General features: G+C 48.3%; 1 protein-coding gene across 1 annotated transcript; it reads right to left on the bottom strand.

Annotated features, from left to right (window-relative positions):
- Positions 1-10,220: 10,220 nt before the first annotated feature.
- Positions 10,221-13,169, bottom strand: LOC123160981 (ACT domain-containing protein ACR4). Its single transcript, XM_044578832.1, has 7 exons — positions 12,790-13,169; positions 12,639-12,684; positions 12,426-12,540; positions 12,217-12,284; positions 11,453-12,073; positions 10,959-11,063; positions 10,221-10,820 (listed from the first exon to the last, which is right to left on the bottom strand). The coding sequence occupies exons 1-7, from the start codon at positions 12,864-12,866 to the stop codon at positions 10,470-10,472; spliced, it is 1,383 nt and encodes a 460-aa protein (XP_044434767.1). The 5' UTR covers positions 12,867-13,169; the 3' UTR covers positions 10,221-10,469.
- Between the last annotated feature and the right edge of the window lie 603 nt (positions 13,170-13,772).

Genomic DNA, 13,772 nt, shown 5'->3' with positions numbered 1-13,772 from the left:
AATGGTGCTGAAATCTCTCACAAAATGCCTATAGAATCCAGCGAGGCCAAGAAAACTCCTCACTTGGGTGACCGTTTTGGGCTGTGGCCAACTCTCAATAGCGTCAATCTTGGCTTTATCAACTTCAATTCCCTGTGGAGTAACAACATAGCCAAGAAAAGATACTCGGTCGGTGCAAAAGGTGCACTTCCCAAGGTTACCAAACAAACGTGCATTACGTAGAGCAATAAAAACAGCACGTAAATGTTTCAAATGTTCTTCCAAAGATCTGCTATAAATCTATATGTCATCAAAGTAAACTACCACAAATCGTCCAATGAAAGCACGTAAAACTTCGTTCATTAATCTCATGAAAGTACTAGGTGCATTAGTTAACCCAAAAGGCATGACTAACCACTCATATAATCCAAACTTAGTTTTAAATGCGGGTTTCCATTCATCTCCCAATTTCATACGAATTTGATGGTATCCACTACGCAAATCAACTTTGGAGAATATTGTAGAGCCACTCAATTCATCAAGCATATCATCTAGCCTAGGAATAGGATGACGATAATGAATAGTAATATTATTAATGCCTCTACAATCAACACACATACATGATGTACCATCCTTTTTCGGCACTAGAATAATAGGAACAGCACAAGGACTAAGGGATTCGCGTATATAACCTTTGTCGAGAAGCTCTTGTACTTGACGCATAATCTCCTTCGTCTCCTCTGGATTGGTACGGTATGGCGCACGGTTTGGCAGTGAAGCACCAGGAATTAAGTCAATTTGATGCTCAATCCCTCGAATAGGCGGTAATCCCGGTGGCACGTCTTGTGGAAAGACGTCAGCGAACTCCTGCAAAATGTTAGTGACGGCAGGAGGCAAAGAGGAAGGCACGTCCTCGAATGAAAATAATGCCTCTTTGCACACAAAAGCATAGCAAACAGATTTGCTGAAATCTAGCTCATCAATATCAGATTTAGTGGCAAATAAACATGCACTTTTCAATTTAATTTCAGAAGAACCACTAGATGGTTTATTATTAGGCTTCATTTGTTGCTCAAATTCTTTTGCCACAATCTGATTTTCACTCTTATTCTTCTCCTGTTTTGCTTTATTAGCTCTATTAATATCATCTTTCAAAATAGAATCAGGAGTCATAAGAAGCAAAGTAATATTTTTATCCTTATGAACAAGAGTATATTGATTGTTTCTACCATGGTGTACAGAATTTTTATCAAATTGCCATGGTCTACCAAGTAATAAGGAACATGCTTGCATAGGTACCACATCACAATCAACATAATCAGCATATGTAGAGATACTAAAATGCACACGAACAGTATGTATTACCTTAACCTTGCCGCTGTTGTTGAACTATTGGATGTAGTAAGGATGTGGATGTGGTCTTGTGGTGAGAGAAAGCCTCTCCACCATCTCCATTCTAGCCAAGTTGTTGCAGCTCCCTCCGTCTATGATGACGCGCACAGAACGTTCCTTCACAACTCCCTTGGTATGGAACAAATTGTGCCTCTGATTTTGCTCAGCTTGTGTGACCTGCACACTCAAAACACGTTGAGCAACTAAACATTCATACCTGTCAGCGTCTTCAGGAGCCATGTATTGCGTCTCATGATCAGAATCATCTCCACCATGTTCTTCACGTGTAATAAGAGGCAAAGTCTCCTCATCATAGTCACTAGCGGACTCATACCCACCATCCTCGGTAGCAGTCATCACACACTGAGATTTGCATTCTCTCGCATAATGACCTCTTCCCTTACAACGACGACAAATAATATCACTTGTGTGCCCTGTTGATGCCATGGAAGAAGAAGAACTCTGTGCAGGCCTAGCAGGTGCGCTCTTGGCAGATAATGGTGGTTGTGCTTGTTTTCTTGTATCACGGCTGGAGGTGGCACCTGATGGAGGTGCTGGTGCAGTTGAAGTAGAAGATGCACGAGGTGTCCATGATGAAGGTCGGCCTACAGAAAAGTTAGTTCGCGCCAATGCTTGTCGATCCTGCACTTCACGTTCAGCTTTACAAGCAAGATGGAATAAACGAGTGATATTAGTATACTCCTTATAGTCTAGAATGGTATGAATCTCTCTATTTAGTCCAGCCAGAAAACGTGCAAGCATAGCTTCATTCTTCTCAACAATACCACATCTAATCATGCCAGTTTGTAATTCCTGATAATATTCTTCTACAAAAAATTTCCCTTGTCTTAAGCGCTGCAATTTTTGAAGCAATTCACGTTGATAATATGGTGGAACCCAACGAGTACGCATAGCAGTTTTCAAAGCAGCCCAAGTAGTTGGAATAGGATATAATGTACAATGTTCAGACCACTATACATATGCAAAACCAGTGAAAGCACAAACAGCAGCGGCAACCCGTCTCTCCTCGGGATATTGTAAACATGTAAATCGTTGTTCAGTTTCTAACTCCCAAGTAAGATATATATCAGGAACATATTTACCCTCAAATGGTGGAATATTCAATTTCAGTTTAGGAAGATGGTCATGATCTCGTACCTGAGGGAGAGCCCTACCATTGTGATTATTTGCACGTGGACGACCTGGTGGTTGTGGTGCAGGTGGTTGCACGTAGTTCTGATTTTGATCAACCTCATCCTCGTAATCTCCCACATAATCATCCTCCTCCACATCAGCAGCAGGAGCCACATAAGTATCAATAGCAGCACCAACAGTTTGGCCAAACGCAAGAGGGACACGGCTCGCTCGGCGGAGGGCTGTTTCGTGATGTGGAGGTAGTCGTTGTTGTTGTTGTTGTTGGAGAGGTGCGTTAGGTGCAGTGGGTGGTGGTGGTGGAAGACGCGCGAGCAATTCATTAAACTTGTTATCGAGCTTTGTTTCGAATGTCTTCTCCATGCCATCTATCTTCTCCATGGCCTCGTCAAATCTGTTTAGCACATCTTGCACCTGTCCACTCATCATTTGCTGAAATTTATCATGTAGCTGTTTGTTCGTCAGGTTCTCCCAGTTAGTCTCATCAGCTTGTGATCCTACCATGGTTAGCAGCAAATAGAAACACACAAGAATATGATCCTACAGACTACTAAGAAGTGGTGGTGATGTATCACAAACCTGTCAAGCAAATCTCAAATTCTTACCAGTTCTTACCCAGCAGCAGGTGGTGATCGGCAACCGTTGTAGTCAAAACTCTCAAAGCTTGGATAGAGCGATTACCAGGGAGAGTCAAACGCACGACGTAGATGTATGTGGAGCTGGGAAGGCTTATAATATGGTAGCGAAAAAGGTCAGCAATAATCAATTTGGAGATGCAAAGTTGAATAAACGCTCAACGATGGTAATGTGCTGGTCCTAGGCTAGACTGTGCTAGAGACGCGAGCCTAGAACACCAACAAAATCACAGCGCGGCACGTAAAGAAGGGAGGAGCACACTCTGAATTTTTTTCTCTTTTTTTCCTTTTTTTTGCCCTTTTTTTTCCTCTTTTTTTTTGCTCCGCAACAAATTTTTTTTCGAAAAAGTCTACAAATGGTCTAAAAACCGCCTAGCCAGAATTTTCCAGACTTAGTTTTTTTTTGGGTTTGGAACTATTTCTCTACTGCGGGTAGCACGGAAGTTGGGGAGTCCTTCTCTGTCACGACTCGGAGTATGGCGTGATCTGAAAATCCAAAACAGAGTAACAAAATACTGGACTCGAAATAGGACTGTTGGCGGAGATGAAACTGGTGGAACTCGGACTGATGGCGGAGATGAATCTGGTGGAACTCGGACTGGTGGCGGATATATGTTGCAGGTGGACTCGGATTGGCGTGATGGCGGCGGATATGTGGTGGCGTATATGGACTCGGATTGGCGGTGAATATGTGGTGGTGGTATATGGCAGCAACGACGATGATGATGTGGTGGTGATATATGGCAGCGGCGACGTGACAACCTGTGAACAGAACTCGAAACTCTAAAGGACTAGACGCTAAGACCAGCAACTTGACACAACGATGCAACCGCAAATTCAACAAAGCAAATACAGAAAAGATTATGCAAAGGTTCAGATTGGTTCGGATGGGATGAACTAACCCTAATTTTTTTTGGCTTTTTCGTGGACTATAGGTATGAAGAACAGACTCGATCTAAACTACGAAAAACTGTAAAATCTCACCGAGCAACCTGTAAATCTGATACCACTTGATAGAGGCAAAGGTGTCCCGTCTTTCGATGAGATGATGGATATCGCTTTGGTGGAAGTCGACTTTGACGATCCGACTACGAATGTGCGAGGACGTCGCGCCTTAGCAATCGCTAAACCAACTCCGAGAGGTTATTGACCACACCGGAGCACGATCAACCTGATCACGAGGGTCTGTTTCCTACGAGCAAACGAAGAACAAGCAAGAAACTGAGATTGCAATCTGGATATTGCGAATATAAGATGAAAACTTTATTGATCAAGGTGGGGTTCTGTGACCCCTTTGTCTGGTCGTTGAACACAAACGAAGTACGCGAAGTTGCAGCTATAGTGAACTTTAATCTAAACAAAACCCAAAGTCTAAACGACGCCCTAAGAGTTGTATATATGGAGGAAGAGGGGGGAATTTCGTGGCCCTTGGGGAAGGGGTCCGAAACCAACCCTATCTCTTGTTTCCCCACACATACGGACTCTAAAAACAGTCTATACTCAAGTATTTCAAAATTACATGGGCCTGGCCCAATAATAAGGTGAGGCATCACCTAAAATAGACTCGGGACGAAATTTATGAAGTGGCATCTTGTATATTTCGTCCAAGGCTTCATGCACCCATTATGGTGGCTTCAAAGTCCTGAAATCATCACTTGTAACTCCGTTCTTGTTGCCCTTGCGCATGCCATCATCTCCATGCTTGTTCTTGCTCCAATGTTCATCCTTCTCCAAGCTAGGCCCTTCATTTGTAAGCAAAACAAATGTATCCAATTTAGGCAGCATCATATTCTCATGAACATTAGACTCATTACCAAGAAACGAAAGTACCTGGTAATTTAGTTGGCGTGCGCGAGCTCTAGTAATTGGTCCAGTATGTATAGCAGCAGGGGCTGTGGGTGTAACAATTGTATTGATGTCCTCATCACGTTAGCTTAGCATAATGATCGTTAAGTTTTATAGCTATTTCTTTCTTCATGACTTATACATGTTCCTTTGACTATGAAATTGTGCAACTCCCGAATACCGGAGGAACATCTTGTGTGCTATAAAACATCACAACGTAGCTGGGTGATTATAAAGATGCTCTACAGGTGTCTCTGAAGGTGTTTGTTGGGTTGGCATAGATCGAGATTAGGATTTGTCACTCCGTGTATCGGAGAGGTATCTCTGGGCCCTCTCGGTAATGCTCATCACTATAAGCCTTGCAAGCAATGTGACTAATGAGTTAGTTGCGGGATGAAGCATTACGGAACGTGTAAAGAGACTTGCCGGTAACGAGATTGAACTAGGTATGAAGATACCGACGATCGAATCTCGGGCAAGTAACATACCGATGACAAAGGGAATGACGTATGTCGTTATGCGGTTTGACCGATAAAGATCTTCATAGAATATGTAGGAGCCAATATGAGCATCTAGGTTCCGCTATTGGTTATTGACCGGAGATGTGTCTCGGTCATGTCTACATAGTTCTCGAACTCGTAGGGTCCGCACGCTTAACGTTCGATGACGATTTGTATTATGAGTTATGTGTTTTGATGACCGAAGTTTGTTCGGAGTCGATCACGGACATGACGAAGAGTCTCGAAATGGTCGAGAGGTAAAGATTGGTATATTGGAAGGTTACATTCGGACACCAGAATGGTTTTGGGGAGTATCGGATAAGTTTCGGAGTACCGGGAGGTTACCGGAACCCCCCGGAAGAGTATTGGGCCTACATGGGCCTTAGTGGAGAGAGGAGGCTGGAGGCCAGGAGGTGGTGCCTCCCCCTAGCCAAACCGAATTGGACTAGGGGTGGGGGCGCGCGACCCCCCTTTCCTTCTCCCTCTCCCTTGCTCCCTCCCCCCTTCTCCTACTCCGAAAAGGAAAGGGGAGTCCTACTAGGACTTTGAGTCCTAGTGGGACTCCCCCTACTTGGCGCCCCTAGGCCGGCCGCCTCCTCCCCTCACTTGATTTCCCCCACTTGTGCCTTTGGGCAGGGGGGCACCCCAAAGGCACAACATTGTCTTAGCAATGTGCGGTGCCCCCTCCATAGTTTACACCTCCGATAGTATCATCGTAGTGCTTAGGCGAAGCCCTGGCGCGGATCACATCATCAACATCGTCATCACGCCGTCGTGCTGATGAAACTGTCCCTCGACCCTCTGCTGCATCAAGAGTTCGAGGGACGTCATCGAGCTGAACGTGTGCTGAACTCGAAGGTGTCGTACGCTAGGTGCTAGATCGGTTGGATCGTGAAGACATTCGACTACATCAACCGCGTTAACATAACGCTTCCGCTTTCGGTCTACGAGTGTACGTGGACACGCTCTCCCCTTCTCGTTGCTATGCATCTCCTAGATAGATCTTGCGTGAGCGTAGGGAATTTTTTAAATTAGATGCTTCGTTTCCCAACACACATCACACCAACAAATCAAGGGTCTCCACCCCAGCTATCCCTCCAACAAGGTGCCATCGGTCTCATCAACATGTTGACTACAAATAAAATGCTTTTTAGAAGGACCACAATGCAAAGATGCCTCCAAGGAGGGTAGCGCCGTCCACATGCGCTGGTGATGCAGTATCCGCCTAAGCGAGAACAACCTTTTCCGCCTAGATTGCTAAAACATTCCCGCCGCAGCACTAGAGGAGACACACATCACACCCACAACCACCTAGCCACACGGCGAGAGTTGGATGAACCAGGCTAAGGCAACCTCTCCACCGCCACCAGCACCTCGTGGAGGCGAAGAGCTGCACATAGTGGAGTCCTCACGGATCCAAATCGAGCTCGGCCAAGGGAGATCCAGCGACCATGGGCGCAACAACCCACAAAAGGCTGGCCTCCAGGACCCCGTACACGCCGCCGCGACCGGACGGTACGCCGCTTGTAGCCGGAGATGGCACACACCTCGCAGTCTCGGTTGAGTATCGCGAGCCCGCAAACTACCTCCTCTCAAGCTACGAGTGCCACACAACCATTGTGACTGTCCTACTCGCCAGAAGATCACGGGCCGCCGCTTGGGAGCCCGAGCTCCGTCGACGGTGTTGGGTCGTTCAGAGCCGACACATCATAGTCGCGCGAGGTAGAATCCCTGTTGGCATCCAGATCACATCGACGGCTTTGACCGATGGCGCTGCCGGTGACGGCGAGGGGAGCGGCGAGGCGGTGATGGAGCTATAATCTACCAACTACCAAGGTTTGGCGTGTGGCATATCTAAAAATTATCGTACAAACTTGGTAATAACGTAGGATTTGTACTAAGCGGTATACTAGGTGAACTTCATCACACCTAAAAATTGTCGTACAAACTTGGTAATAACGTGAGATTTGTACTAAGCGGTATACTAGGTAAACTTCCTCAGACCTAAAAGTTGTTCATACCTTCGCCACTCGTGAGAGACTGCGTTTTTTTTTTGCCGGAGACATGAACAAGTGGTTCAAATGTTTTGTTTTGAGTAAAATGCACCGGTGGTCATTGAACTTATCGTATACGTTCATTTTGATCACTGTACTTAAGAATATGATCAATACGATCACTATATACATGTTGAGGTGATTATACGGTCACTATCAAATCGGATAACTTTGTATTACATCTATTTGACCAGGGAGTCGAACCAAAGCTGTCGCGCTAGTTGCGCGAGCAGGGCAACCAGCTGCACCTGTCTATCGCCTTGTCCAGCTTAAGCAAAAAACTGTTTATATCCTACAGGATCCACGTGACAGCTATTGCATTTTTTTTCTTTTTGCGTGCGAACCATTTGGGATTTAAATCATAATTGTTTCGGCTTCAGTGGTAGGTCCTTTTAGGATTAAAAAAACAGTTTTGGCAGTCCTGTGTACTCGTACATATGATTCACGGCCAAAATTGCATTAGCACTTCCCTCGCAAGAAAACGAGATTGGATTAGCACTTCAATTTGTTTTGTTCAATATGCACGCGTGGACAGCGGGCAGTCGCAGCGGCAGCGGCAGCTCCAGCAGATTTGGCGTGCGTCGTTGCTCTGTTTTTAGCACAAGAAGACCAGGGATTTGGCATGCGGTCATCTTGTAGCTAATTATGACGGGGTGTAGTTATCAAAATGGCTAATATATGTCTATCTAAAATTTTATTAATAAACGTTTAAATGCATAAAAATAATATACATGTGTTAAGTACTTCAAATTATGCTTATAAATGCTATCAACAGAAATATATACGTTAGCCAAATTACACTTGCGATGGTGCAATTTGGTACGGTAAAACTGATATGGCAGAAATCACTATGAATTAGAATGCACAATCATCTAAATCAATAGAATGGTCTTATATGAACATACGCAAAAAAGAAATATCCCAACGGCTGTCACGTGAATGTCTAAAGATATAAAGCCATTTCCCCTCTAATTTGACACAAGGGTAGAATCGAGCCGGCTGGTTAGCCTGCGCGCACATTAGCGTGAGGTATGGTGTTCGAATCTTTGATAAGTTTGATGACCACTGATGCATTTTACTCTTTTGTTTTTTCTAAGCGCCAAGCAATTTTTTTCCCGCGAACGCCACGTGATATTTCGATGATAAGAACGTGGGAGGTACTAGAAAGTAAGCAACACCATGACGTGCAGGGAATTAACAAGAGTCACTACCTTTTACACCCTTGAGATCGCACCTTGTGTCCCAAAACCCAGTCGTGCAGGCAACTGCTGGTCTGCCGCTTTACCAGCTTGTGTAACTACCCCCCCTTTTTCTTTTATCACCTTGTCACCATGTCATGATCACCTTTGCTTAACTCTGTCGTAAACCATGCAAACTAGACTACGACAGACAACACTAACCAACGAAGCGATGAGGTAGCTAATCAAAGCTGCGCCTAGTCGGAGTGGGATCAAGAGAGTGTGCCGGGAACGCAAAGGCTGCCTCGGCTTGCCACCGAAAAGGACAGCAGCGAGAGACCTTTGTGTCGCCTCGTGTCAGCTACCACCAGCAGCGAGCAACCCTTTCTTGTTAACGAAAGAAAAAGAGCGCAGCGAAAAACCTGTGCGGTTCCCGCGCGCATCAAAAGGTGGTGCTCCTGCTGGGGCCACGACGGCAGTGAGGGTTTTGTCGCCTGGCCTCAGAGGTTTAGCACTAGCCCCTACAGGAGCAAACTGTTCGGTTTGGGGGGCTGTCAACTGTGTGAATCACGTGCCCTTGCTGTGCCTCCGTATGAGCCTCGCCAGCGCTCCTGTGCCCTGCTCCTTGGAAACTCGAAGGGCTGGATCCAGCTCGGCGTCTCAGCTCTTTTTCTTCGTCTCATGAAAACAAACCAGCTAGTACTGTTTTCTCTCTTTTCCTTGACCCAGATCTCCTCTCTCTGTCTCTCCCATGCTGACGTGTTACTGTATTACTGTAGTTCGTCAGGAGAACGCATACATACACTACCGCGGTTTGAAACTTTGAACGATGCGCTTCTGCCATGACTGCTGAGCCATGTACGACGTCTCGTGTGCATGCATTCATTCTTTCATGTCCATGGTTGTAGCTTTGCTAATTGCTAGGGAGGTGGTACCGATCGGGAACGGCAGTTGAATTCACGAGCTACTGCTATACAGCAGCACCAGCACGCACGTGATGACAAAGTAAACCTCAGTAGTAGTAGTCTAGCTTGCGCCTCACGAGCATACGCACGCATTGAAAGGGACTAGATTAATTGAACTACTACTAGTGTCTTAACTAACATTGAACGGGAAAGAGACCAAGGCGCCGTACATGATTTGCAGTTGAATGGCAGTACTAGTACTCATCTGTTTGCTTCGGCATGGCTAATAAGCATCCTTTATTTTGACACCACCTAGACCGCCCCAAGTGCATGCATATTATAACGAACCCCGCTTGCTTTAATCTTTCGCACAAGGACCTCCCCATTGAGTCTTCGTATACCTGTTCCTGCCTTTCGTTCATCCAATCCAATACCAACGTACGTTCGCTGGTCAATTTCCAGATCTCGTGATTCGTGGTTAACTTAACCTCCCACGTCGAGGCTGACGCGGACAGTGGATCGGACACCGTAATACAGAGAAGCAAGATATACTAGCAAAAGATGAAGAACTACGACAAGATTGAGAATATTTACACTGCTACTGATTGACGACGAAACATGCACGTTCCTTTTCACCCAGGAACTTGACAAGAAGGATCGTTGACAAAGGAGCCGCGCCCTAGCCTAGCTACCTTCTTAGCTTAGCTAGCAAGTAAGTAGCTACTACGTACTACAGCACTGAGCTAGGTAGGTCCATCCATGCTCCTCTAAGAGCACGACCTGATGAGCTGATCGACCGGAGCTAGGTGGTAGGTAGGTCCATGCCGCTCTAAGAGCATGACCTGATGAGCCCGAGGTTGTAGAGGAACTTCTCGGAGCGGGACCGGATCATGTTTCCGAGCGAGCGACCGCCGCCGTCGCGGCCCGGGGGCGACTTGGGCGCGGCGGCGTCCTCCTTGACCAAGAGGATCTCGTCGCCGATCTCCGCCCTGACGGCCTCCACGGCCTGCGCCTGCACGGGCATCCCCGACGCGGTCACCACGTAGAAGACGTTGGCCGCCCGCTCCCCCCGCGTCGCCACCTCGGCGTGCGTGACCGACAGCCCGTGCTCCCGGAATATACGCGTCACGTCCGACAGCAGCCCCACCCTGTCCTCGCAGCACAGCTCCAGCCCAAGCCCCTGCCAAGTGCAAACGCGTCACATGCAGTAGTGCTTTTCTCATCTCATCTTACAGTGCAGTGCAGCTCAGTCCAGTAAGAATGTTTTGTGTCCGAACCACTGGACTAGTTATATGATGATGATGATGATGATGTGTACCTCTGTGTTACGGCGTTGGATGGCGGCCTCGAGGCAGCGGCGGAGCTGCTCCCGGTCTTGGTCGGAGGCGGCGGCGCCGTCGTCGAGGTGCCTGATGTAATACTCCTGCAGGAGCGGAGGACCGATGAGCATGTGTCTGTCTTTTCCGTTCTGCTCGTACTAAGAAATACTAGTATGCATTTTCTTCTCGTTGTTTGTTGCGTATAGGAACGAAAGGAGTCAGTCAGTCAGTCAAGCTCACGCAAAACTAGGTAGGATCTCCATCCTTCCCTCGTCACATGCCAAGATCTAACAACGCAGGGGCATCTCTGCTCTGCTCTCCAGTACCACTAGCGTGTACTGCCGGTCAAAGAAATGCGATGCGAGGAGCATCGGAACCGGTGAAAATGCTGTGTAGTACACTGCTGACTGGAGAGTGGCACTGGCATGGAAAGAAAGATGCATCGTTGATGTAACAGTCTCATCAGGGAGAGGAGAGGAGAGCGCGAACGCACCTGGTAGGCCTCGGAGCCCTCGGCGATGACGGTGCCGTGGAAGACGAGGTACTGCATGTCGGTGAGGGTGCACACCGTGTCGAACAGCAGCTTCGGCCGGTCGCGGCACCGCACGTTCACCAGCGTGTATCCTCTCTCGGCGCAGTCCTCCACCACCACCACCGGCAGGCTCCGGTCGTCCGCCGTCGCGTCGCCGTCGCCTCCGTCGGCGCGGTGGACGCCCCGGTCGGCGTGCATCATCTGGTGTAGGCGCCGCTGCGCGTGCGGCGCCGCGGCGCGCGCCGAGATGGCGGCCCGGGCGGCCTTCTTGTCCCGGCTGCTGCCGCGCAGCACGTGCCGGAGCAGCCGCTTCACCGTGTCCAGCCGCTCGGGCTCCTCGATGCCGCCGCCGGTCTCGGCGTCCGTCACGTACATGAGCGCCGCCATGCGGCCGTCGTGCGTCCACACCTCGGACGCCGCGATGTTGCACTTGAGGTTGGTGAGCACCGCGAAGACCTCCGACAGGAGGCCCGGCCGGTCCCGCCCGATCAGCTCGATCACCGTCTGCGCCGCCTCGGCCTCAGCCTCGACGCCGACGCACCGGTCCGTGCCGCGGAAGCTGAGCGACCCGGCTCCTAGAGACTGAAACCAACACAATCCCATCACATCACCGATCGCAAACTGCAATGAGCTCACACATTGCTCTGCATTCTGCTCTGCCTCTGCCAGGGAAACCATTAATTCGCACGCAGCTGCACAAGCTGGGATTCTTTCTAGTACTTTACCTGTTCAATTCTGTCGATGACTTGGCCGTCATAAAGCTTATTCCCTTCCTCATCCACGACATGGAACACTGCACAAAGGTGGAGCCTCATCATCAAGATTGGAAAAAGACGGAAAGATTTACGCCCAAATCGAAAGCAGAAAGGCACGCTAGCTTCCTCCTTAATCTTTCCAAGACAGGGATGCTGCAGATAAAAAAGGCCTTGCTCACCATCCATGAACCACTCCCCATCAGAGGAAATGTAGGCCCGGTTTATGGTCAGCTTCAGATCGGTCAGCACCTGGACAACCTCTAGCAAGGTCCCATACTTGTTCGCGCTGTCAACCTGCGCAAAAAAAGAAATAATTATGCAAGGAAAAGAAATGTCGGCACAGAATTTGCAGGAAACAAGAACAGAGCAGGGCTCCAAAGCTCTGTCTGCACCTTGACCAAGGTTGCAGTCATGTCGGAGGTATTATCCACGGTGACCCTGCAAGTTTCCAAAGGCCCAGGAGCAGCAGCACAGTTAACAAGAGACAGAGGTCAAAGGGGCAGAAAGGAGAAAGAAGATGGGGTTGTAAGGAAGGAGAGAAACCTCGGTGGGTTCATCTTGATGACCAGCTTCTCGAACTCGTCCACTACCTCGTTGCTTCGAGACCCACAGGCCATCATTGTTCAAGACCCCTTGTTTTCTTGCTTGCACAAGAGGAAGAAGGTGGTGAGGCAAAAGGGATACTACTTCTTTGCTCCCCCAATCTGAGTGTACTTGTGGTGGTGATGGTGGCGGCGCCCCTCCCTCTCTTCCTCCCCCTTGTTGCTGTTTCTGATTCTGAAGGCTGAAACAGCTCACCTAGTCCTAGTATATATATATATTTGTTTATGGACTTAAGGGGGAGATAGAGAGAGGACATGGCTACTTGTGGATTTGTGTTCTCTGTTCTCCTAGTAGTTGTGTATGGGCAGACCGGCAGAGCCTGTGGTTTTGATTGGTGTCCCTTCACCGGTTTAAAGGGAGATGTTTGGGGGGAAAGACCATCCAATGGGGGCTTTGTTTCTGTGCCTGTCCATATTAGACATGCTTGCTTGAGAGCGCATCTCTAACGCTGACTGTAAAATGGACACCATATCCTTCCACAGACAGAGGGTAATTAGTCCACCGACACAGATGCGGAGCCGGGGCTTCGTCTCCCGGGCTTCAAGGACACCGTTGCCTTGGCATGGAACAAACCTGTTCAGATCCGGGATGCCATCCGCAAGATTCATATCAAGCTCTGTCGGACCGCGAAGGCCCTGCGCAAATGGCAAAAGGAAAAGGTCGGGATGCTTGGCTCCCAGATCGCAGTTGCCAAGGAGATCATCTGGCGCCTGGATGTTGCTGAGGAGGGAAGACCGCTCTCGGACTCGGAGAGGGAATTGCGTAAACAACTTAAGGCCTCGTACCTGGGGCTCCTCGCCATTCAGAAAATCAAGCTGAGACAGCGTTCTCGGCTCAACTGGATCCGACTGGGGGATGCCACCACAAAGCTTTTCCATGCTCGAGCTAACGGACGAAGGCGTAAGAACTTCATCCAGACAATC

Source organism: Triticum aestivum, chromosome 7B, assembly GCF_018294505.1.
Source record: "Triticum aestivum cultivar Chinese Spring chromosome 7B, IWGSC CS RefSeq v2.1, whole genome shotgun sequence".
In the NCBI taxonomy this organism is placed as follows: Eukaryota; Viridiplantae; Streptophyta; class Magnoliopsida; order Poales; family Poaceae; genus Triticum; species Triticum aestivum.
Note: the sequence above shows the minus strand (reverse complement) of the source record. Positions and strands in the feature narration are given on the sequence as shown.

Excerpts from the sequence above, each read along its gene's own strand:
- LOC123160981 (XM_044578832.1), bottom strand. The coding sequence starts at position 12,866 with ATGATGGCCTGTGGGTCTCGAAGCAACGAGGTAGTGGACGAGTTCGAG. Across the intron at positions 12,541-12,638 it reads TGACTGCAACCTTGGTCAAG|GTTGACAGCGCGAACAAGTA; the intron begins GTGCAGACAGAG and ends TTTTTTGCGCAG. Across the intron at positions 10,821-10,958 it reads TCCAACGCCGTAACACAGAG|GGGCTTGGGCTGGAGCTGTG; the intron begins GTACACATCATC and ends TGCACTTGGCAG.